Below are 26,722 nucleotides of genomic sequence, written 5' to 3'. Positions count from 1 at the left end.
TTGAGAAATATAATTTTCAGGTAAACTAATGCTTGCATTGGCCTGTGGAACACATACTTTCTCTCTGGGCAAAAAAGATTTATCAGCATAGAATCAGGATGAAAGGAATTATTTATATGATTTAAAAGCTTAGGATTTGATAGCCTGCTGTGTCCATCTTCACAACAAAGACCTACCTATTAGACAGACAAATATATCAACCAGACAGGGTACCTTTTATTCTTACTGGTGCTGGGATGGGGCTTCCAATTTATAACTTAAACTAGGCCTGATTACCTTCCTCTTGTTCCAAACATTTTTCTTCAAATAATGTTGTGCCAGAACTTTGTCATTGTCCCCTAATATCCATTCTCCACTTCTTTTGGTGATAGAATCCCTGAATTTTAACTAGACAGATGACCCCTACCCATTATCTAAAGATTATTTCCAGCCTCCCTCACAGACTGATGTGTCCTTGTGATTAAGTCCTGACCAATGGGTCACCCAGTCTTCTGCTGGCACAGTGGATGGGGGCTGCATCTTATGAAGTCTGTGTCCAGGAGTTCCAAGTGGAGGCCAGTAGTGAAGGGAATGGGTGTCCTAAATAGAGCTGCAAACACTGGGTATCCCTCTTACCCTAAATATATGTTGCTTACCCAAGTGTCAGACTCCTGAGATTTCATCATTGGGAACTGATTTCCTTGGATTAACTATTGTTCCTTTTATTCAGCTTTCTTTTAAAATGCAAATATTCCTGGAGTGGATAATAAACATGTTGCTACTAAAACTTTTCTATGAACACATTTTGTAGTTCTTTCTTTCTGACAGAGGGGGGCCTGGATTATGCTAAGATCCCTTGAAGGAGGGATGGGGAAGAGCATCTAACCCTGAGTAGGACTGCCATTTGGACAACGAAGAAGGGACAAATCCTTAATCTTTTCTTCTCTATTATATAGAAAATAGAATGAAAGTGAGGGAGGTTGACACTGGGATTATGTACATGTGTAAAACACAGGCATGTGAAGCCAGTCATTCACAGAGGTAGAAGCAACTCATTTCTGACTTCAGACATGATCCAGAAATGGAACAAATCAAATTTCGCTAAAAGGTTTTCTTATTAAAGTAAGTAGACTTTAAGTTTTCAGAACTGCCTTTTCATTCCTATTTCCTTATTGTTTTTACTCGTGGTCTACAAGACACATAAAAACACCCGTTTCTTGCTTATCTGATATTCATAATATAGATCTAACATAGATATTCTGGAAATACCTTTGAAATGAAAATAAGATAAATAGGAGTTTGAGAATGTGGTAAGATGAAAGAGATGATTATGGTGTGGTGTCAAAGAGTAGTACCCGATAAGTAAAATAAACACAAATATTCAGTAGCTGGCAAAATTCATAGAAGTCTGCATATTTAACTTTATTTCTTAGTTTATTTTAACACAAGTATTCAATAACTGGTAAAATTCCTAGAAATCTGCATATTTAACTTGTATTTCTTTGTCTTCTATAATGCAGCCAGTGATCTTAATGATCCTAAGTGAAGGTTATTTCCAAAGTGAAGATGTAAGTGAGCCATCCTCTGCCATGTATCAAGCAAGTTAGTCCAAGGCTTTGACTTCTTCTTGGTCCTTTTGATCTGACTCTGATACCACTTTCCTGTTGGTAGTAATACCAGTCAGTTCCAATACACAGAACCCTGTCATTGTGAACATGATGTAAAATGAAAACAACTTTTGAAAATTTCCCCAGTAAAAATTCACTGTTGTGGATTCTGACTGTTTTGGGTTTTGCAACCAAGTATAAACTTGTATGTGGGAGAAGTGGTTATGATACTGTGAAGTGTGGATTGGAGATACAGGAGCCCTCCTACCCTAAATATATTTTGTTTATTCAAGAGTCAGACTCCTGAGATTTTATCATTGGTAATTGATTTCTTTGGATTACCCATTGTTTTATTTATTCAGACTTCTTTTAAAATGCAAACATTCTGGGATGGATAATAAACATATTGCTACTAAAACCTTACCATGAACACACTTTCCAGGTCTTTCTAACAGAAAGTGACCTGGATTATACTAATATCTGTTGCAGGAGGAATGGTAAGGGGGCATCTGTGTGTGTAGGGGAGTTTTGCGCAGAGAGGAAAGGACAGAGGCATGACAAAGAAGGCAAAGTTAAAAGTATTTTACAACTGTGTCTACAATATTTAGAATATTTTTTAAAGTTTATAAATTAATGTATTATATGAAAACATCACTTTCTAAATTGGCTAATACTGAATTACATGATATTTTTAAACTAAACTTTGTTATAAATATTTTCTGAATGTAATATGTAAGCAATATGCTGGCACTTTGGGTGACCCAGTTCCTCATGGAGCTAACAATATAGTTACAGACAATACAAAAAATACAGAAAAAGTTAAGTAATGCAAGGAATAATATGAGTTAAATAATTATAAAATATGGGCACAGAGTAGTGCATGATTACGTGCCCAAAGAATGTACAAAGAGTAACTAGAGGCTGGGCACGGTGGCTCATGTCTGTAATCCCAGCACTTTGGGAGGCAGAGGCAGGTGGATCATGAGGTCAGGAGTTCAAGACCAGCCTGACCATGGCAAAACCCCATCTCTACTAAAACTACAAAAATTAGCTGGGGGCAGTGGCGGGCACCTGTAATCTCAGCTACTTGGGAGACTGAGGCAGGAGAATTACTTGAACCCAGGTGGCAGAGGTTTCAGTAAGCCGAGATTGCACCACTGCACTCCGGCCTGCGTGACAGAGTGAGACTCTGTCTCAGAAAAAAAAAAAAAAAAAGTAACTAGAAGAAGTTCATGGTAAGAAGATGTCACAGCAAAACAATGAAATTCAAGGCTTCAGGATGCAGGACAAAGTTAATTTACAAAGGAATTAAGCAAGCATTTAAATTATTAAGAGAATTATCTATCCAAGCTGTGAAATAATATTTTATTATTAGGTGGGTCATGTAGCAGGAATGTTCTGTAAAAATACATGCAGAAATCTAAGGAACCCAGACATAGCTGTTGGTGCTATTTAAGTAGCAGTCTTCATCCACTATTTGTATCAGGTAAGTTTCTCTTGATTGGGATAGTTTTGCTTATCTTTAGAAGCTAAGTCAAATTGTCTGGCTAAAAAGCAAGAGATTAAGTTGCTGAGATTAAGTTGCTAAGTGTAGGTAATATAGCTAGGTGATTAAATGATCTTTTTATTTTTTTTTAGATTTTTAAAAATTAGTGTAGACATATTCTTTCTTAAGGATATTACTTTGATAACATTAAAGGGAGTTAGCCTCAAAGCAATGAGAGAAGAATCAAAATTCTATCACTTTGTTTCTCCCTAAATGTAGTATGAAAATAAATATTTGTCAAATTAATGTTGAGTTAGCCACATTGGTTTTTAGTCATAAAAAAAATGAGCAATTTCTTATTGGGGTGCATTAGTGATTAACTGTTGCTAGCTTATTTCTTTTAAACTCTTCTAGACTATTAAACTGTTCCTAGTCTTGTTCTAACATTATTCCAGAGATAAGGTTATTCACTCATCACTGAGAATTTGCTGCATGAACATGAGTTTTAGCAATCTTAGCCCACTCAGAGCTGGTGAGCTGCAAACACCTGCTGATTCACTAAAGAAGCGGGCCAGGTATGAGTGGATAGGGGATAGTGGAGCCAGGAGGGCATAATGGCAGGTGACTATACAGCCCAAGATGAGGAGTGAGGGACAGGGAATGCGCACAGAGCTTCAAGGCTGAGCTGCTTTCCAGTTTGCACTCACTTATGCTTGCATATTCCACAGACAGACAAATGGGTACACAGGCTTTAATATCTAAGTGGAGAAGAAAGTTTATTCAAGGCAAGAAATCTGTAATACAGTGGGGTGGTTTTCTAGAAGATTTAAGGGTAAGCCGCAAAGTAAGAAAAAAGAAGTGCTTCTCTACACAGCAAGTTGAAAGGTGAGAGAATATTTTTGACAGAAGTAAACTTACTTTGCTTTGTGTTCTTTGGCTTTTGGTTTATAAGGAAGAGAAATCAGTTCTTTCTGAAACAAAATGAAAATCGAAAAGGTAAAATTTTACTTCTTTCACTGACTGCAATTTACTCACTTGAAAAAAAATCTGAGGTAAAATCATCGCAGAGTTTATGAAGACTAGCTTCTTAAATCTGGAAACTAGGGGGTCAGAAATGCTGCACATTAGGGAGTTTTGGGTTTATTCAGGAGTATGTGTTTTGTACATCCACAAGTTTACATGATACTATTATTATTTTTATTAGGTTTGTTTCTCTTCATTTAACATTTATTTTTGTATGATCTAGGCAAGATCAATCATTGTAAACAAATATTAGCACTGAAACAGTCCATATTAATGTCTTACAGCTTTATAATATATGAACTATAAACTCCATGGAGAATAATACCTAATTCTTATGCCAGGATGTCTGCAAACTCCGGAGATAGCCTTGATTTATCAAGGACTGCCAAATTATCTGATGTCTGTACCTTGCCCCACTCTGGTATATAGATGGCTCTGGACTATAGCTATCTAGATTTAAGGGTTCAATCTACAAAACCTATGGAAATTTGCCACAATTCATCCCTTCAGATAGAGTAATCCAAATCCCTCACTATTGGTCTCACCGAGATCCTTTCTTCTCTTTGTTTTCTTAAGAGTTGGAGAATCTCTTCTCTTGTTTTAGCCTGTTTAAAGAAAAAAAAAGTGGGTATCTTGACTCAATAATGAAGACTTATGCCTATGGAAGGTAAAATTCTTCCATTTTTGTCTTGTATTGGCAGAATTTAAAAATATTTTTTCCCAAGATATACTTATAAATTTTTGTTTGTGCCAAAATCCTGTTTTTATTGAAGACAATGCTGCTTTACAAAATACTTTTGTAAAACATTAAAATGCTGTGAAATTTTATTGTTGCAAAATAATAAAATGCTGCTTTACATAACTGATCCTAAATGGAGGGTTTTTCCCCATCTAATAATAACTAATTTAAAAAAATAACCAATATTTATTAAGACCTTACCAGATAAGCTATGCTAAGAGCTTTATAGACATATCGTTATTTTCTTATAACAACTCAGAAGTTTGATGCTACTGTTACTCCATTGTACAGGTGAGGAAACTGAAGCTTGGTAAAGTTAAATAACTTACCCAGGCTATTAAGTGGCAGAACTGGATTTGAGCCCAGCTCCATTTGGCAACAAAGTTCAAGCTATTGACCATCACATTAAATTGCCACTAATGGTGTCAAGAAGCAGGATTAGCAAGCTCAAACAGCATGCCACCAAGTCCATGGTAAGGAGGGCTTTCTTAATTGCTTGCATAGGGTAACAAAGCCTTATTCTCTCATCTCTCCTATTTCTAGCTTAGCTATTGAGACCTGCACATTCTCAGGTAAGTTTTCCTAAGTGCAAAACACTAACTTAGTGCAGGCATGAAGATTTATCAATATATAAACTATAAAAACAGGCATATAGGTTCATTTTTCGTAGAATTCATCTATATTAAGTTTTGGAGATAGCCAGGCAGACAATCACATCTGGTGTATTTGAGAACAAAAGAAAAGGCTGAGAATCTAGAATCTAACAAACAAAACTTGTAACTTCAAATGGCCAGATAAAATCAAAGAAATTCTGTTTAGATCAAGGCTGCAAGAAAGAAATAAGAAGTGAGAATAGACACAGGTTTGTCATAGCCAGGTGTAGATACTGTCATCTATCTGTCTAAATTTATTGAGTACTTTCCCAGCGCTGCTGTGACAAAGTACCACACACTGCATGGCTTAAAACAATATTGATCTAGTTCTGGAAACTAGAAGACTGAAATCAAGGTATTGGTGGGGTCATGCTCCCTCTGAAACCTATAGGGTTTCTTTGCTTCTTTGTAGTGTCTGGTGGTTTGCTGGCAAGCTGTAGCATTCCTTGGCTTGCATAACCCCAATCTCTGCCTTTGTTGTTACAGGGCATTCTCTCTGTGTCTCTGTCTTTACATGGCAATAGTCTTATGAGGACTCCAATCAGACTGGATTAGGTGCACAACCTACTCTACTATGGCCTCATCTTAACTAATTTCATCTGCAAAGATACTGTTTCCAAATAAGGTCACATTCTGAGGTACTGCAGGTTAGAACATCAGTGTAATTTTTGCATGTTGGGGGGGCATGTTTCAACCCATAATAAGCACCTATGATGTAACATTGCTGTGCTAGTGACTGAACATAACTCAGTTCCTGCCTTCCAGGTGACTGCAGACTTAAGTACAAAAGACAAGTAAATAGTTTTGAGTGTGCTATGTGGGGTTAGTATAGGGTACAATGAAAGAACTGAAGATCAAAGACCCTTAATTAAGACAAAGTTGTGTGTGGAATGGGGGTGGGGACTCAGAAGATGTGCCAGAGGAGGTGATGTCCACGCTTAGACCTGAAAGTGATAGTCACCAGATAATGATGGAGACAAGATTGGGAAGAAAGCTTTTAAGGCAGAGGAAACAGCACGTGCAAAGCCCCAGAAGCTGCTGCGTGGCTAAGCAGTTCTTCACAGCGGTTCCCCAGGCCTGATGGCTCAGCTGCAAAAGAAGCTAGAAATCTCAGGTGTGATCCACCAAGACGCATAGAGAAGGAGTCCACACTGGGTAGCTGTAATCATCTGGTTCACCCACACTGGGCTGGTGAACTGGGTGCCTTGACTTTGCATCATTCTGTTTAAGTCATATGAAGCTTGCCTTTTATGAGACTACAAAGTTTTAATTTTATTTATTTTGAGATAGGATTTCTACTTTTTGCTTGAGTTTTAGGCATCATCTATCACAGTTATTGAAAGAAAAAATATTCAGAGTATGTTTAAAAACTGTTCACAATATCTGTCAACTTGCACAGATTGAGTAAAATAATGTCTGTAGATAAAGTCCTGGGATATTTTTAATGCAGGTATTCAATGTTAGTTTCTTTTCCAACTTTTCCATTACACGTGTATTCAGTCGGTATTAACTGCTCTCACACTGTGATTACATAGCACTTTATACCTTTGTTATGGTATTGATCTTACTTTTCCTGCTTTATCTTTTAGTTGTTACCATGTCTCTTTCAGAATCTTACTCATCTCTTTATCCTTCCTTAGTGCTTTCACAGTGCTTTGTATGTGAATACTCAATGAATTTTTGTTCAATTGAATTGATTGAGTCATGATATATGAATGCAATCATTGTACTGTGTAATCCACAATTATTGGCCTAAGCAAAAAACAAAAAATTTTGGAAAGTGAAATTAAACAGTGAGTAAATTTAGTTTTTTAAATCCCCATGAACAAAATTATATGATTATTTTCTGTGTAACTGTTGGGAAACCATGGACGAGTTATATTGTCCTGTGCTTCTAATATAAAAAGACAAATATTTAGTTATAAGATTAAAAAATAATAGGATAACAAATAATATTCATTCATTTTTTTCCTTGATTTCAAGTTCTTTTTAATATAAAGGATTTTGATACCTAATTGGTGTTGAAATGTCACATAATGCACTAGAAACAGATATTTTAAATATGATTTGATTTGTGCCTCCTGGACATGTTTCCTGGAAGTAAATAACAAAACTACTGTAAGTGTGTCATCTAAACGAAAACATTGAGGAATATTCTAGGAAATCTCTGTCAGTAAAGTTAAATACAATTCAGTGGCGAAAGATCTTTATAACTTATTAGTAAGGAAGCATAATTTACTTCTTAATTTCATATTGACAAAAATTTTCATTTCTAATTATAGTGTTTTGGTTGGGCTTGTTAATGGAATTTTATATTTTATAAGACTTTTTTTTGAGATGGAGTCTTGCTCTGTTCCCCAAACTGAAGTGCAGTGGCATGATCTTGGCTCACTGAAGCCTCCGCCTCCTGGGTTCAAACGATTCTCCTGCCTCAGCCTCCCGAGCAGCTGGGACTACAGGCAAGCACCACTATGCCCAGATAATTTTGTATTTTTAATAGAGATGGGGTTTCACCATATTAGCCAGGCTGGTCTGGAACTCCTGACCTTGTGATCCACCTGCCTCAGCCTCCTAAAGTGCTGGGATTACAGGCGTGAGCCACCATGCCAGCAAGACTTTTTAATTGTTTAATTGTTAATACAAGGGGGTCAGAATTTATATTTATAATATCTTACCATTGAATATTAACATACAGATATATTTTACTTTTTATGTTGATACTATTCCTGAAAAAAATAAATTGTGAAATAAAATTGATTCCAGAAAATTAGGATGTGATATAACATATGAATTTAATGTCTCATAGATGGTTAATGAATTTTAGTGTCACTTCAAGAGTTAAATTGGTTCTCTCTTTTTGGCTTTTCAGAGCCAAGTGACTTGAGTGGCAAGTATGTATTCGTGGAGTCAGATACATTTGGTTTGAATCCCAGTTCCTGTGAGTGTTGAACAGCAAGTGCTAGCTTGACTCTCCCGCCTGGTTCCTCCTTTCCTCCCTGCAACTATGCAGTAATCCCTGACCTATAGGTTAGAGGTTTGTGATCTTGGGTAACCAAAGAACCACTCCTCCCCCTTGTGGATGTCTAATCTGTGAAGAAGGTTGTTGTGAAAATTGGAGATAAAACAAAAATTGCTTAATGAAATGCATGACATACATTTGATAAATGGTAGCTATTATAACACTATTATTATTAGAAGAGAAAATTTTCCTTTCAGTGCTTTTAAAATCTTGAAAAGAGTGGCTGGGTGCAGTGGCTCACACCTATAATCCCAGCACTTTTGGGAGGCTGAGGCAGGTGGATCATGAGGTCAGGAGATTGAGACCATCCTGGCCAACATGGTAAAATCCCTCTCTACTGAAAATACAAAAATTAGCTGGACCTGGTGGCACATGCCTGTAGTCCCAGCTACTTGGGAGGCTGAGGCAGAAGAATCGCTTGAATCCGGGAAGTGGAGGTTGCAGTGAGCCAAGAATGCACCCTTGCACTCCAGCCTGGCAACAGCTCAAGACTGTCTCAAAAAAAAAAAAAAAAAAAATCTTGAAAAGATTAAGAAAAAAAGAGGATAGATTGTCTGCTTTTTGAGTACAGGCATGAAGGAATTCTTATGATTCAGCCTCTGACCTATGGGTCAGTTAGTGAATACAGTTTGAGGGAGAAAAGGGGATACAAGGAGAGATATTTAAGATATGATTTGTTTTTAAACATGCAGTGCAAATTCCTCTGACCATGAATTTTCTGGTGTGTTATCAACTTTCTTTTCAGTTAATCTTTAATTATTAAAAAAAGCTCTTAATAAACACTAGATTTGAGAAGAAAGATCCTTTCTTCTCAAGGCCTGGTTCCCACATAAAAACTGCATTTCTTTCTTGGATGATGATTGAAATGTTTAGACTCAAACATTCATGAAAAATAACATGAGGTAGTGTTTATTTCTCTGATTATCTGTCTACGTAACCAGAAGAAACATTCTCTTGACTATCATAGTATGAAAGCTGAATTACTGAATATAATTTTTAAAATGTCTTAGAAGAATATTGGATTGATTCCAGAATCAGTTATTTGCTTAGATACTTGGCAATCATCTCAACACATAGAGAATCAAAGAACTCTTGAAATCAGTATGGGATAGTAGTTAAGCCCCTTGGCTCCGCTATCAGATGGACCTGGGTTCAAACCCTTATACTATAGTTTAGATGTGTGACCTTGAAAAAGTCACATTCCAGCTTCAGCTTCCTCATCTGTAAAATGGGGGCAATCATAGTGCTTTCAACAGTTATTCTCAGGACTAAAAAGAAAGTAAGACAATGCACACAACATGTATTTAGTGCATGCAGTTAGTTCTCAAAAATATTATTGTCATATAGTGAGAGGAGCAGATAGTTGGAGAGAAAAAACATTAAGAAGATAGACTCAGAAGTACTGAGGGAAATGTTTTAACTCAAATGAGAATTTAAAAACATTTAAAATTCTTACCATTGACTATAAATGCAACATAAATACATGGTATAAACATCAGAAAACGTGAAAAAATATACAAAGGAAATGATGTTTACACAAATCCAACTGCTAAATCTAAAACATTAATATGTTTTAATATTTTAAACATGTAAACATTTCAGAAGACCCTTAAAGAAGCTCCAAAATAAATATTCTATGGATTTAAAAATAATTCATCAAAAGGAGAAAGGTAGCTAAAGAAGCTGTGGGCTAGCTTAAAATGATTAGAACACAAACATTATGCACAACAGACATGGAATCAAGCTAGGTCCTCATCAACAGTGGATTGGATAATGACAATGTGGTACATATACACTATGGAATACTATACAACCATGAAAAGGATCAAAAACATGTCCTTTGCAGCAACATGGATGCAGCTGGAGGCCATTATCCTAAGTGAAGTAAAGCAGGAACAGAACACCAAATACCACATGTTCTTATAAATGGGAGCTAAGCATTGGGTGCACATGGACGTAAAGATGGGAACAATAAACACTGAGGACTACTAGAGGGGTTAGGAAGGGAGGGTACAAGGCTGGAAAACTACCTGTTGGGTACTACACACACTACCTGAGTGACAGGATCATTCACACCCACATCATACAATATTCCCATGTAACAAGCCTGCATAGGTACCCCCTGAATCTAAAATAACAATTGAAATTATTTAAAAAATTATACACAGTGATGAAAAGAAGATAGCAGTCCACTTAAAAATAAATGGAGGCATGGAAGTAGGAATGAACTTAAAGATGCTTAAAGATCTTAAATGAACTTAAAGATGCTTAAAGATAAGCCTTGCTTGACTGAAGCAAGATGTGTGCTTTGAGGATTAGAGATATGAAGGGTAGGATAGGTGAATGGGATATTGAGAGCCTTGACATAAAGATACCTCTATTTAAACTTGATTTAGTAGAAGATAGGCACTATGTTCTTTTACCTCAATATAATTAAGTTAGAAATAAAAGCAGTTAACATAAAAAGACCTCATACACTGGAAATTAAAAAGCATACTTCTAAATAATTTATAGGACAAATTAGAAATCCAAATAGAAATGTAAAAATACTTAAAATGGAATAATAATGAAAATACTATATAGCTTATGAGATGTAGCTAAAATAGAACTTTGAGTTATATTTATAGCTTTAAATTTGCATATTAGGAAAGAAAGTGGAAAGTTAAGAAACAAAGTGAAAAGAGAAGGAAGTTAGAAGGAAAATAACCCAAAGTTGAAGGAAGAAGTAATAAAAATCAACTATGGATAACTAGAAAATAAAAATAGAGGACAATAAAGCCAAATGTTGGTTTTTTGAAAAGACTACTAAAATAGATAATATTTTGGCATAATTATCTATGAAAAAAGATACAAATGATTAGAAATGAAAAGAGGTAATAACTAGAGCTAAGGCAGAGATCAAAAAGATGTTAAAAACACTACGAGTCTTTTGCACCAGTAAATTTGAATATGTAGATGAAACGAACAATTTCCTAGAGTAAAAAAACTTACCAAAAGAATTCAAGAAATAACAAGTAGGCCCATTTATCCACCAAACACAAAAACGAAGTAAACAAGCAAACCAAACTTACAGGTTTATGTAGAGTAGGACCATCTTTATCACCTCAACTAATTTCAGTTACTATTTGGCTAATCAGTTGGGTTCGTCTGGGGTTAACTTGGGTATAGTCACTGTAGTATTCACCAGTATCCAATAGTGCCTTAGGTTCTGTAATTTAGCCTTTTCATAGGCTTCCAACGACTGTTGCAAAGCAAATAAATGGTTGAAAATTCCTTTCCCAGTTTATTTTCAATGGGGTTCTAATTGAGGCCACTTCCAGACTTTCAGAATTATTATGACATTCACCTCTTAATCTACACTTGTAGAGGGAGGCATTATGATAAATTTAATTACTTTTTATCTACCTGCAAAGCATTAATTAATTTTGCCCAGACATTTCTGCTCTGTGTTTGAAATTTCAAAATATAACTTCAGTGGTAATTTTTCTTTTTGCAGGAAATAACTAAAGATATGATTAAGAGAAAATAGTATAAGTCTCATTTTAACAGTATGAGCAAGCCAATTTGATTGTGTCTTTTAATCAGGATGTGGATACTTGAGTGACCATGCTTTTAGTAATCTATTCATCATCTTTTGAGAGTTACCCTTTTAGTCAAAGCATTTCCATTTAATACTAATGCTTATTTTGAACCTGCTAAAATTTTATTTTTCAATCATGGGTTTTTTTAAAAAAGAGAGGGAAACAGAGAAGATAAAAACAAACTTTCACTGAGTGACTACTAAATGTCGGGCCTTGTGTGAGTTCCTTACAGGTTATCTCATTTAATCTTTATAGCACAGTGAGGTGGGCATGATTATTATTACCTCTTTACAGGTAGAAGAAACTCAACCACATAAAAATGAACAACTGTTATCAGGCTCACTTAACTAAATAGTAACTAGCAGAGCCAAGGATTCAAGCTGACAGACTCAAACACACACACACACACACACACACACACACACACACACGGAGACAGAATGGTTTCTTCATTCAATCTTTACTCTAAAAATGAGAAGTTAATTAGGAGTAACCATAGTGAAGAAGAAAACTATAGTCTCTGTTGTCACAGAAAATTCTTATTCTCATTAAAAAATGCATGCTCTCAGAATACAGCAGGTGGAGCTACTCCAGCTTGAGCTCAGCCTTGATCACAGTTAATTTACTTATTTGAAGGTGTCATGTGGCCCTTTGCAAAATGTGGCTAAAGGGTAAAGATAGTTGAATTATAGTGATATTTATAAACTGAGGAACTTTCTAAGATCTTATTTAGTGTGAACAAAATATTTATGTAAGGATTTTAAAATTATAAATTAATTGTAAAATGGCAATTACATTCCAAATTCAGAATATTACCTAGGCAGAGCCAAGGTTCTATGGTTTAACAGAAATTGAGAACATTATCTGATTTTTATTTTCCTGAGGCTCCAGAATTTATTTATTTATTTATTTTTGAGACAGAGTCTTGCTCTGCCACTCGGGTAGAAGTGCAGTGGCACGATCAGGGCTCACTGCCACCTCCACCTCCTACCTCCTGGGCTCAAGCAATCCTTCTACCTCAGCCTCCCGAGTAGCTGGGACTACAGGCACATGCCACCACACCTATGTAATTAAAAAAAGAATTTTTTTGTAGAGACAATGTCTTCCTATGTTGCCTAGGCTCATCTTGAACTCCTGGGCTCAAGTCACTCTCCCACTTCGGTCAGCCTCCTGAAGTGCTGGGATTACAGGCATGAGCCCCATACGTGGCCTTAATTTTTAATTCTATCCCGATAATTGAGAGTTCATTGTCTATAGGGGTACTAGGGAATTTCAGTTTGTATTCTGCAAGAATCTCCCTTCTCAGTAGGTTCCATTTCATTTTTTTTTTTTTGAGACGATGTCTTGCCCTGTCACCCAGGCTGGAATGCAATGGCACAATCTCAGCTCACTGCAACCTCCGCCTCCTGAGTTCAAACAAATCTGCTGCCTTAGCCTCCTGAGTAGCTGGGATTACAGACGCCCACTACCACACCTAGCTATTTTTTTTTTGTATTTTTAGTAGAGATAGGATTTCACCTTGTTGGCTAGGCTGGTCTTGAACTCCTGACCTTTTGATCCATCCACCTCAGCCTAATTAAAAAAAAAATTTTAAAAAAATCAGGGTCACTTAACTAAGTATTAGTTAAGTGCTGGGATTACAGGCATGAGCCACCGTGCCCGGTCCCCATTTCATCTTTATGTTACAAATGCAATCATGAGGAAGGTGAGAATTATGATTGACTTAAGGTTTTTATCCCTTTATCATTTTTAAAAAATCTCATGTTTGGGCCCGGTTTCAAAAAGCAATATGCACCTTGGCTTGCTGATTTTGATAACAAAATGCTTCAACTATGAATTTACTCTATGAATTTACTACCATTCCCTGTGCCTATTAACTGAAATCTGCTGTGTTGATTCTACAACTGCCATATAGGAAATTTATATCTACTATAATAATAAGATACAGAACTGTTGGACCTGAAATTATCTACTATGCACTTTAAAAAACAGGCTGAATAATCAATGAGAAAGCTTTCCCCAGTACTAATCTGATTTTAAAAGATAGACCTAACTATAGTAATCTATGGGAGTGGATGGAAGATGTTACAAGATTATTAATCAGAGAAAGGAAGAATGCTGACTTGCAGGAAAAAGATGCAGATCTAAGCATCTTTCTATACCTCCTGGAAATTGCTTGATCCTGGCTCAATTCCTAGGTCTGATATATATAATTTTCATTTGAAAAATAACTAACTTCTTACTAAAACGAGAAAAAGTATCAGTCATTACATAAGAGGGAGTCAATACAATTTTTCTTAAATGCAGATTTCAATCAAGTATGAATTTTCTATTGTGAGGAAGAAAAAAGTGTATATTTTCTTGTTTCTGTTACATTATTTTCTTAGTTCTGTTACATATATTTTAATGGAAAAGCCAGTAATAATCGCCTGAAGGACGTAGATTTTAAAGCATTCATGTACACCCAAAATGCATGCAGAGCAGAAGTATAAGTGATTTTAAAACTCCTTTAGTACTGCTTTAAAAGGTACTTATTTTTTAAAAAAGGAAATAAGTGGATTTGTATTTTAATGTTGGGAAAATGTGAGCATAAAATGAGCACTGCATTTTAAAATTGAACAATGTATACATATATTGATGTTAACTCTATATGATTGAATTATATGCTATTGATGATTCAGTTTACAATAATTATCAAAGTTTTTCCTTAGCAAAGACTACTGAGTCTTGAAGGTTTCATTGTTGCTGGTTATACAGATATGATGAGTGGGTGAATGAGACTGACTTCATCTTTCAGCTATGTCTTTCCTGTCCTGCCCATAAGGACTTAAGAAGGAGAGGTTAGGGATTTCCCACACAGATGACCTCAAACTTCATCTCCGGCTCATGCTTCTTTGAGTTTCTAGCCCATATATTCACAGGCCTATCTGACAGCTAATCTGCTTATCTCAAAGGCATCTCAAACTAGGTGAGTCTAAATTAAACTTGTACCCCCTCCCCCACAAACCCTCCAAACCTGATCTTCATCTAATGTTCCTTGTTTCAGAATGACACGATTCGTCCTGTTACGTGAGCCAGAAAACTGAGTTATCTTGGATACTTTGCTGCCTCACCTCCCATATCCAGTATATAACCCTAAATACTAGTTATTTTACTTCCTAACTATCCCTTTAGTCTACTTCATTTTTCTCATCTACCTGTGTGATTCTAATTCACATCGAATCACCTCCCACTTGAAGTTTTGTGATGGCCTCCAGTCTGGTTTTTCCACTTCTGCACTGCCCACTTTCTATACATCCTCCATATTACAGTCTGCTGATCTTTCTTAAGCAAACCCTAATTTAAACCCTTCAGTAGCTTCTTAACTGTTCTTACTGGAGCCTAACCTTCCTCCTATATTACCACATTGGCCATTCAGCTTTTGATTTGCATGGTGCCTGTTCCCAGCACAGCGTCTTTGCATATGCTGTTTTTGCTGCCTGGAATGATCTTCCAATGTTCCCTTCACCCCCTCCTTCTGACCTAGTTAATGCCCACTCTTCCTTCAAATCTCAGTCTGGTTAATCTGTGTAGAAATCCTCCTTGATTCCTTTGATTAGATCAATACCACCTTATAAATTCTTCTAACATTCTCCTAACATGTCCTATCATTGTAATTCTTTCAGAAATATTTCTCTCCCTGATTAGACTCCAAATTTCAGACAAGGGCAGAGTTTGTATCTTTAACCCATTTCCTATTTGCCCCCAAGAACACTGCTGGCAGCGAGCTGCACTTTTTTTTCTAAATGAGAAATGGGTTAAAACATGTTTTTTTGGTTGTTGTTCCTTTTTGTACTCCAGTGCCTAGCACAATGTCAGGCACATAGACATGCTCAATAAATATTTGCCGAATGAATCTTGCACAATTCTTCCAAATGAAATTCTCCCATCTTTTGGGCCCATGATTCATTTTACTGTTTATGGCTTTGCTTGGCCTTTCCTGCTTGAACTTGACATTGGCTTTTCAGTGTTGACCTCTAACTTGCCTAGATTTCTTTTGAAGTCTACAGAGTTTTCAGTTGCTTCTGGCCAACATTCTGTAAAATTCAGCTTGGCTCCATGATTGCAGTGCAGGGCGCCCGCATGTCTGGAGTGAAACTTAATGTCCAATCCAACCTCACACATACAGACTAATGTCTATACTTATACTACCATCTATTTTATCTATTGGCAGCATTTAGGACCAGAAACTCCAGAGAATGCAAAGAAATACATAAAATGTAACCACAGTTAGTTAAGAACTATCTTTTTCTATTTTTAGTTATTCAGTGCTCTAAAAATATGTCCTTTATAATGTTAAGAACTATCTTTTTCTATTTTTAGTTATTCAGTGCTCTAAAAATATGTCCTTTATAATAAAAGTTTCAAAGTTTAGATACCCTATCTTAAATAACTTTCAGTTTTTTTTAAACAAAGTACTAAATTATTGTTACAATGAAAATATCCACATTTTCCTGCCCCATGTGGTGGGTCATGCCTATAATCCCAGCACTTTGAGAGGCAAGGTGGGCGAATAGCTTGAGCTCAGGAGTTCAAGTCCAGCCTGGGCAGCATGGCAAAATCCTGCCTCTACAAAAAATACAAAAAGTTTAGCTGAGTGTAGTAGTGTGCACCTGCAGTCCCAGAAACTTGGGAGGCTGGGGTGAGAGAATCACTTAAACCCGGGCAAGTTGAGGTGGCAGTGAGCCATGATGGTGCCACTGCACTCCATTCTGGGTGACAGAATGAGACCCTGTCTCAAAAAAAAAAAAAAAAAAATGGACATTTTCTTTAAAAAGCTATTTATCAAAGCTTATATCAGTAATAGAATCAACTGTTTGTAAATTGATTTTCAAATTTTTTTTTGACTTGGCCAAGAAAGTAAAAATAATCATAGGTCAATTTGTCTCCTATATTGGTGGTTTAAAACTTTCTGGGTTTTCTGGGTATGGCAGTAAGGAATGACACAAACATTTAGCAATATGATTGGAGTTGGGGGAAGGGTATGTGCGTCTAGGACTTTGCTTTCTCTCCCCCTTTTTTTTTGACCAGGCCTCTCTTTTGTACCAAAGTTCTAGTATATGGAATATTGTCTTGTGCCCTGTGTCCAACTCCTAGTCTCAATTTCTTGTCTAGCATTTCAGATTCTCAGGGACAAGGGGTTCTGCCCTATTTTCCACTCCTGACTCTACATTTCAATTCCCATGACAGGGTTTCTCTTACATGCTGTTAAACCTTGGCATAATGTTTTTAAACTTCTATTAATTTTTTTTGGAATCACTTCCTTTGGAGAACGTGCAATGCTCTACTCATCTACTGTGACTTTCTTCTGTGACCTACAGAGAACAATGTACTTCCACTCTTGTCTGTTGCTCCCACATCCTTTTGCTCAACTGACTACATGTCTGTTCAGTACCCATGAGTCTGTGAGGCCTCTGGGTCTTGGCTAATATGATTCTTGCCTGTTTTCCTATTAAATGAATACTTCATATGACATCTAGCCCAAGGATCATACAGAATCCTAGTCCAGACAAGTTATATTATACATTTATTCATTCATACCATTTATTTGGCAGGTCAGGAGATCACCTATTTCTAAGACCCTGTGATTATAATGTCAAAAAAGCCATGGTCTTCACCTTAAGGAACTTGGAACCTACAGGAGAAACAGATCAACTATACCACAGTACTATATCACGAGGATGATGACAGGGGATGCCCAGGGTCCTAGAGAATTAAAGAAAGAAGCAGTTATATCAGACTAAAGAAAGAGGCATTGTATCAATAGGTGAGGGTGAGAAAAGGCTTGACTATGACCATTGAACTGTTTACAGTTCAATACAAGTAGGTATTAGTTAAATGGGAAGAAATGGGAGAATGGCATTTTCAGGCAGAAGAAACTGTAGGTTTAATGTCACAGAACACCTTGGTGAATTCTTGGAAGTACAAGTAGTTTAAAATGGCTTAATATGAATTGCACTTAAGGGGAATGGTGGGTAGATGAGGCTGGGGAGGTATGGCAGGAGGCAGATAGTGAAAGTCTTGGTATATTAAACTATGATTCAACCAGTTTTAGGAGTACAGTTGATTCTCATTGTTTGTCATAGTTATGTCCTAGAATGTCACCACAAACACTGAATTAGAGAATACTAAACCCATTGCTCCTAGGGTCCTGCCAGCCGCTGGTCATAACGTTTCATCAATGGAACAATACATAACCTTCTTTCATGTGTGTTTATGTTTAAAGACATCTTAAAATATATTGTTGATTTATCAATATTGAACTCGTGGTAATAGCAATCTAACTCATGCCTGAACAAAGCTTATTTAATGCATGTATTTTATTCATAAGGCACATCATAACCTTCTTGCACTTAGGAACATTAACACTTCAAGGCCATTTTAAACAGCAAAGTTACCAAAAAAGAGCAAAAAAAAAAAAAAAAAAAAAGTGAAGACTTAGCACTAAATAGCAAAAAGACCCTTGTTTGGAGTTATGGGAGTGAAACACAAAGGCAAAGCATCACCTTGTTCAGCCTCAGCTGCAAACGTGTGTGCTGAGCAACTCCATTTTTTTTAAAACCATTTTCCGCATGTCTGCAAATGACCATGAAAGTGCCATGAGTATTGATTTTGGGGTTGTAAATAAACTGTAGCTAGTAGGCAAATTTGCAAATAAGGAATCCATGAATAATGAAGATCTATATTGGCAATATAGTGACTTGGGAAATGTTCAATTTCAAGAGTCAACTAGACAAATGACTGTATCATCTTGAGCTGTGAGGCTTTCTTGACCACACTTTATGTGACTAGAATACATTATCACAGAAAATGATAAAGTGAAGTAAATATAGATATATCAATCATTTATTATCTGGCTCTCTTATAATTGTCTAAGAACGTTTTCATCTTGCCTTAGATAGAGGCAAAGTACAAAGGTTGATAATGGCTTTAATTTCAGGTGTGCCATGGTTATTCTCTGAGTTATCCGATCCACAGAATCATTCCAGTTCTTGAATAAACTCACAATTTGATTTGTCCTGCTGCTTATAAGGTGTTTACTAATTTGAACAATAAGGATTCATGTAACTGGAACCAAATCGATAGTTCTGCATTAATTTAAAAAAGGAAAAAGGTACATGATTCTTTTTTGCTTCATTTTGCATTTAATAGTTTCATTTAATTACCCTTTATAAGCAGATAATGAATGTGGATCATTGCCCAGTATTATTTCAGCATTTAAAGTGTTTTCATTTTGTTCTTAAGGTGAAATATATAGAAGATATAATACACAGATCTCTGGAAGAAGAGGAAGAGATGCATTTGGGATATGTCCCTGTGGAACTCTGAGGGTAGGTCTATATGAGGCAAATTAATTCAGCAGTTTTTTTTTACTACTTCTTGCAGAGCAGGGCTACCCCATAGGCAGTGTGCCCAGAGTAGCTGAATTCAGCTATTTGATCCTAAATCTCCTTCCTCTCCCAATTATGATTTTACAGACTGTAGATGTTACTAAAGAAGATTTAGAGGGGAACCTTATGTGTCAACTGAAAATGTTCCCCAGCATTGAATAACTTTTGAAAACAAAGTGGTACTTATGGATGATATAAAAGCATAAAACATTTGTATATTACTATATAATCTTTTAATGATCATTTGCTATCAAAATATTTGCTTGTTACTGTAATGCACAATCTGTTTTTATGACTCTGCCACTTGAGTGCTTTGCCAAATTAGGAAGAGAACAAGAATTTAAATGGCTAAACATCTTTTATTGGTGAAGGGGAAATCCACCACTTCCTATTGGTATTCCTTTTATGGAGGAAAAGGAATTTTTATAAATATTATATTAGGGTGAGAAAGAAAAACTAAAAGCCAGGTAGTACTGGGAAATTTTAGGTTTGTCTAAGAAGCCAATCCCTATCATTTTGACACAAAAGAGGATTTTCTTTTATCTGAGCATCTTGGCAATGACACTGAGGAAATTCCCTACATTTTTGCTTTGGTTCTCTGAAGTTGACTTACAATGATTCAAGGTATCCTCTTCACTACTTTGAAAGTGATAATCCAACAGTTGATAATGTTAAAAAGTTTTCCACTTTCATGATCAGTGTCTAAAAATACAACCTTTTGAAGTTCTAAGACTTTTTTCTTCTGAGAATACAGATTACAGTGCAATTCAAGTAGGTATTAGCTAAATGGGAAGGAATGGGAGAAAGGCATTTCCAGGCAGAAGAAACTATAGATTCAATGTCATAGAAGAATGAAATACCTTGGGGGATTCTTGGAACTACAAGTGGTTCAAAATGGCTATAGTATGAATTTCATTTAAGGGTCAATGGTGATAGATGAAGTTCCAAGACCCTCGGTGGTTGCCTGCAACTGCGGATAGTATTGAACCCTATATATACTATGCTTTCCCTTACATATACTACCTATGATAAAGTTTAATTTATACATTAGATACAGTAAGACTAATAATAAATAGAGCACATAACAATATACTCTAATGAAAGTTATGTGAATGTGATTTATCTCTCTTGGCTGCTAAGTCACTAGCAGGCATGTAGTGTCTACAGTGTGGATCCACAGGACAAAGGGATGATTCACATCCTGAGCGGGTTGGTATAAGATTTCATCACACCACTCAGAATGGCGAGCAATTTAAAACTTATGAATTGTTTATTCCAGGAATTTTTCGTTTAATATTTTTGAATCATGGTTGACTGCAGGTAACTGAAACTGAGGAAAGTAAAATCATGGGAAGGAGGACTACTGTAATGTTCTCATCATAGCATGACTTCCTTCTGGTTTGAGGAAGTGTCATATAACAAACTTTTGAAGAAGACTTACACTATGGACATTACTGGTTATATAGAATGTATAATAGAAAAGATTAAAACCCCATTCCCAAATAAGGAACATACCTGGGATGTTGTTCTGCAGATTGCATATTTCCCTGTAAAAACCTTTGGTTTATATTCATTCATGTTAAAGGTTTGATTACAGATCATTTCCAAATCTGTCATCTACATATATGCCTTCAAATACTGCTCTGACCTCTTCTTCCTTCTCCCAGCAAATGAATTATTTATAATTCTTTTCATAAAGGGATAATCAGCTAAAAAGCTTTCTTAAAGGTGGCAAAACTAAAAAGCAAATTAGTTTTATGATTTCAAAGAATTAGCTGACTATCCACTTATTATAATGTTTTCAGACTACTTTAGAACTCTCAGAGGAAGAATAATGGTCCAGGGTAGTGCTGTGAGTTTTCCTTTATGGACATAGTAAGCCATTTAATCTTGACCGACTCAATTGTTTTTGATTTCCTGCCATGGATATCCATCACAGAAATAAGAGTTGTGATTAATAGCATTTTGACCACTAACCAAAAGCATTTGTTATAATGCGTACCTGGAAAATATTCCAAAATGGAGAATAATATTAAAGTGTAAAAAACTGTAACAACTGAAAAATCAGTATCTGTTGGGGAGAGAGGGTTATAAAGGCACTTTCAGCAGAGATGAAAATTAACTTCTATATTTTCACTAATTTTAAGGAGAAAGTGGAAGAATAAACCTTAAAGAGAATTTATGGGTGATGTTTTTCCCAATTTAAGACGAAAATTATACATGGAATTTACTTATCAACATGTTAAAGACATGTATATTTAACATGTATATGTTCCAAACATGTAGAAGATTCTCTTAAATAAATCATTGTAAATGTTTTGTTAGTTTAGAAGATACCCTCCCCTCATCTATTTTCTAATATCAAGCTTAAAATTCTAGAACGGTGGTGGCAGCAATGCAGAGACAGTAGTATAGACTTAGAAAAAAAGTGGTATCCAAGACCAGATTCTGTTTCAATAATTACAGAAAGTTACGTTTCCTCCCATTATATCCATGACGCATGAGATAAAGCAAAACTAGGAAGAGAGGTGATGTGCTAACAGATTAGATTTTGGGAGTATTCTTGCAAAGATTACCAGCCTAGAAAAATTTGCCAGATGAGTCTATGTGAAAAAGGCTAGACAAAATTGAAATATCAATATATAGGGAATTCATTTGCTCTTTAATTCATTTAATTATTCATTCATTTATTCAGTTAACAAAGATCTGTTGAGTTTTAATAACCAAAAAGGCACTAGGTTAAGCAAATAAGACATGACCTCTGACCTTATAGAGGTCATTTGTTGCTGGTAAACTGTGGCCAGGAGCTTCGTATACCTTACATCAACTCTATGAGGTGGATATTTTTTAAAAAATCATTTCATCTTTTATATGTGAGGAAGCTGAGTATCTCAGGAGTTAAATCAATTGCTCAAGGTGACACAAATAGTAAGTGGCAGAGTTAGGCTTCCAAACCTATCCTGTGGTCTCCAAAATCTACTATACTATGATGCCTGTAATCTAGCAGGAAAGAGAGAAACATATACAATTATCTACAATACAGATCGGAAACCACTTAAACTATGAGAGAGGATATGTGACTTGCCATGGGAGCACAGAGAAGAGATCTATTCATTCTGCGAGGCTCTGGGTAACCCCTGAGAAGGCTTCACGGAAGCTGGCATTTGAGTTAGGCCTTGAAGGTAAATAGGGAAGAGCATTTCAGGTAGATACATGAAAGTGCACTGCAGAATGAAGAACCAGCTTATAGTTCCAGGACTGGAAACAGTGTTTCTCACATTCGTATTCATACCATAGTTTTGCGTTTTAGAATATTTGGCAGCACACCTGAACCATGCCATGGTCAGCAATCATTATGATACGATGAGTCTATTATGGGATTAATTTCATGGACTTTGGAGTTAGGATTCCAGGCTTTGAATCTTCTCTGCCACTTACCAGTTGTGGGGACATTAGAAAATCATTTAGGCCTTGTTTGGCCAAATGGTGATAATCATAATGGACTATTTTGAGGAGTATATGCGTTGATGTATGTCAGTTGCTTAGTTTAGTATATAGTACCTAATCTACATTTAATAATTAGTTGTTACAAATATTACATTATATTATCTCAGGATATCTATGAGAGCATTCAGTTATTGCAGGATTCTCTTGGTTGCCCTTTTGTACTTTGGCATTCTTTGAATTGAACTGTATTAGATAGTACTGACAAAATTTCCCTATATACTACGAAGGCACAGTTTCAGTAACTTCTCTTTCTTTCCCAATGCCTTACGGTTTTGTTAGGCCTCTTGTCTTCTACTCTCAACAAATGGAATCATCTTCTATATTGCAATTCATGACCATTAGGCTTAAGGTACAACCTGGCAGATATTATGCATGTTTAGGTATAACAAAAATAGACTTTTCCTGTTCATCACTTTGTGAGCATATATGTGAAGGAGTAAACAGTGTTCCTTGGGCTACATGCTTGAGTTCCAACCATACAGAGTTGGGGTGAGAGCATAGGCAGAAGTGGGGAGAGTGGTGGGAGAAGACAAGTTAGGGTTGGATTGGAAAGGAATTCGAACATGCTAAGGAGTTTGGCCTTGATCTTGCAATAGGAAATGGGCAGCCATGTGGAAAAAAAAGGCAGGAGGGCTAGAATAATCATATTTGTATTTTAGGAAGACAACTAATATGCTGTGAGGGCTTGCTTTGCATATTCTTCAAATCCTCCAAAACCCAGCACCTTTGGGATGGTTTCTTTATTTGTTACACTTGATTTTGATGTCCCTGAATGTGTTCTCATAGTATTATGTGCATACATCTATGATGATATCATAATATGTCATAATTATTGACTTGGCTGTCTCCTCCACTGGATTGTAAACTCCTTGAGATCAGGGACCACATTTTATCTTTGGATCTCCAGCAGCTAGTACAGTACTTGCAGGTTCTCAATAAACATTTGTGGAATTGAGTAATTAATATAAGTTCACAGAAGGAGCGAAGGCAAAGAAATCAGTTCTAAGATTATTAGCCTAACAGTCCACTAGCATAGCGTCTCCACTGGTAGTTCACATCATATTGTCTTATTTTTTGACAAAAGCTGATAAAAATGTGTAATAGTTTGTCTTTAACCTTTTATTTCTAATACTTTCCTAAAATGAAAATAAAATGAAAATTAAATTCCAAAGGTACTGAAGTTGACTTTTAATGATTTTTAATTCACTGAAAATTAGGCCTTTCCCCTCCCTATAAAGTCTGGATATAAATATACAGTACATAATATTCTAAAGAGAGAAGAAAATGCTGACAATTTCTAATTACCTAATTTGTTTGAGGGAATCACCAGTAGTCCACAAAGTGAATTAATGTGATCAACAAACTCAGATGCATTATTCTGCAATTTATGTAGAATTCCTGATAACTCTTTCAGAGTTTGCCAATATGTCCAATGATTAAAGATGTGAGGCCCAAAAGAATTCTCTATCTTTGCTTTTACAGTATAAGAAAAGTTACAGGAATATAATTTATCCACTAATCAAATAAAATGTTTCTATAAATCACTGTATTAATTGCTGAGTTAAAGGCTATGCCTGTATCATGAAAAGCAAACAAAGGATGTTGCCAAAAAGAGATGTGTGCTAAGCTGATGTGACACACCAATGTGTTTAATTTCAGCCTTTAGTCAAAACATGTCTAGATGACAGACTCATTCTTCTGATCATTTAATTTTGACCTATTATGACCATCAATTCTACTTGATTTTTTCCGTTCTTTTGATTTTTTTTTTTAAACAGTGTTTCACTCTGCTGCCCAGGCTAGAGTGCAGTGGTGAGATCATAGCTCATTGCGGCTTCAAATTTCTGGACTCAAAGAATCCTTCTTCCTCAGCCTCCCAAGTAGCTTGGACTACAGGTATGTACCAGCAGGGCCGGCAAATTAAAAAAAATTTTTTGTAGAGATAGAGGTCTTACTATGTAGACCAGGCTAGTCTTCGATTCCTGGCCTCAAGGGATCCTCCTGCCTTGGCCTCCCAAAGCACTGGAATTGTAGGTGTGAGCCACTGCACCTAGCCTCTTACGCCATTTCTGTTCTTAGAATGCTGTATAAGGTTGGGCACCTTACTGGATGGAAAGTGTGTGACTCTACCCATTTCTATTTCTCTCTGGTTCTGTTGTTCCTGTACATTCCTGGACTTTTGTTGAGAGTGACAATAGCCAAAGTTGAACAGAATTTCTTAATTTTCAATTAAAATTCTAATAAAGATTTTCCTTAATTTGCTCAAGCTAATGCACTAGAAGTAGCAGATTTTTTTATATACATGTGTTTAAAAAATCAAGGTTATTTAGAAAACAATGACAATCAGATGACCTTCTGAAATATTGGCGTACCTTTTGGAGATACTTTACTTTCTCCTCAGATTCCTGAATCTTTAGGGCTTCGGCAAACATGTCTCTATTTTCTAGAGGGAATAAAGTAAAATTCAATCTGAAATGATTTAATCATGAATTTACATTAAAATTGACATAAAATTGGATACGGGTTGAAAGGGAATACATAGAGTAGGAAGGCAAACAAAAATACATGTGGTGTCTTGAAACTTTGTAAATGAGATTTGCAAATAGTTGGAGACTGAATTAATTAGCTATGGCTGCAGGGACCTCTAATCTCTTTAGATGATGAGTAAGCTTAAGTCCAAAGACAAGAAAAGATCTCTAGAACATATCTGCAGGATCAGAGATTCCAATTTCTACATTCCTGTTCATACTGTTAAAGGAATGTAGGCATTGTTGTCTGGATAAACAGAGTGGTCCCTGAGCAGGGACTTAGGTGTGCAATTCAGAAAGTTATGCCACAGCATAAAGTAGTTCCCTTGTACTTATTGTCTATTTTCTGATAAACCAAGGAGTCCGAATGTTGAAAGGCATCAAACTTGATACCTACTGTTATTCGCAAGGTGAAAAGATTGTGAGGAGTGACTTTTCTCTAAAAAATACAAAAAGAAAGTAAAGAAATCATTGGAAAATACCACAACCTTAAAGGTTTTTGAATTTTGTATACCTGTAACGATTGCATAACAGTTTCCACATCCTAGGCCTCACTAAGGGCTTACAGGTCCAGAAAGTCTGTTGATAATGTTGACTCCACCTTCATCTTTCTCCAGGGCTTTTCGTGTTTGAATTCAGTTGTGTAAACTATCCTTTCAGCCAACAAATACCATTTCCTCAGATTATTCTATACTGTTTACAAATAGATGCCATAATTTAAGGGAAACTTACGTGTTTTTAGATGTAACAAATATACCACTGATCCTTTTCGGGTGGAAGGATTACTGGGAAGGTCCAGGAACTATTTATACATGTATTTGTATGTACCTATGACTATTTGTATATACCATTGCAGTTTCTCCTGGAAGGGGCTCTGGTATCCTGCAGGCAGGTTATGGTGGAGGCAGATAAGACAGGAGGCCGCTACTCTACTCACCAGACCCTCTGCTCCTCCGGGGCCCGGCCACCGGCAGACGCTGACTGCTGTCTCTGCGCAGCATCAGCTGAGATTCGCTAGGGGGATACATCGATGCCGAGATCCAGAACTGCTTAGCCAAGTTGGCATCTTGTTTTGAGGAGCCGGCAAATACCAGTAATCCAGCGGGGGAAATTTCCTGGGACTCCTTTTGGCCGCTAGGTTCTTCACTGGGTCCCGTTTCCATGGCAACT

The 26,722-nt window shown here is 36.2% G+C and overlaps 1 protein-coding gene across 1 annotated transcript; it reads right to left on the bottom strand.

The window, feature by feature from the left end:
* Window positions 1–1,368: 1,368 nt before the first annotated feature.
* HOATZ (HOATZ cilia and flagella associated protein) lies at window positions 1,369–26,722 on the bottom strand. Its single transcript, XM_012470641.2, has 6 exons — window positions 26,490–26,722; window positions 25,950–25,991; window positions 25,397–25,467; window positions 4,641–4,700; window positions 3,991–4,043; window positions 1,369–1,640 (listed from the first exon to the last, which is right to left on the bottom strand). Exons 1-6 carry the CDS (start codon window positions 26,713–26,715, stop codon window positions 1,583–1,585), a joined length of 510 nt encoding a protein of 169 aa, XP_012326064.1. The 5' UTR covers window positions 26,716–26,722; the 3' UTR covers window positions 1,369–1,582.

Source organism: Aotus nancymaae, unplaced genomic scaffold (assembly GCF_030222135.1).
Source record: "Aotus nancymaae isolate 86718 unplaced genomic scaffold, 86718_ANA_hifiasm-v0.15.2.pri h1tg000012l, whole genome shotgun sequence".
Lineage (NCBI taxonomy): Eukaryota > Metazoa > Chordata > Mammalia > Primates > Aotidae > Aotus > Aotus nancymaae.
The sequence above is the reverse complement of the archived record's forward strand: the minus strand, read 5'-3'. Positions and strand labels throughout refer to the sequence as shown.

What these genes read in the sequence shown, in the direction of transcription:
- HOATZ (XM_012470641.2), bottom strand. Translation starts at nt 26,715, where the DNA reads ATGGAAACGGGACCCAGTGAAGAACCTAGCGGCCAAAAGGAGTCCCAG. An exon ending in CCGGAGGAGCAGAGGGTCTG is followed by an intron (nt 25,992 to 26,489) that starts GTGAGTAGAGTA and finishes TGTATTTTTTAG; the next exon opens with AGAAAAGTCACTCCTCACAA. An exon ending in GCCAAAGAACACAAAGCAAA is followed by an intron (nt 1,641 to 3,990) that starts GTAAGTTTACTT and finishes TACTACCAACAG; the next exon opens with GAAAGTGGTATCAGAGTCAG.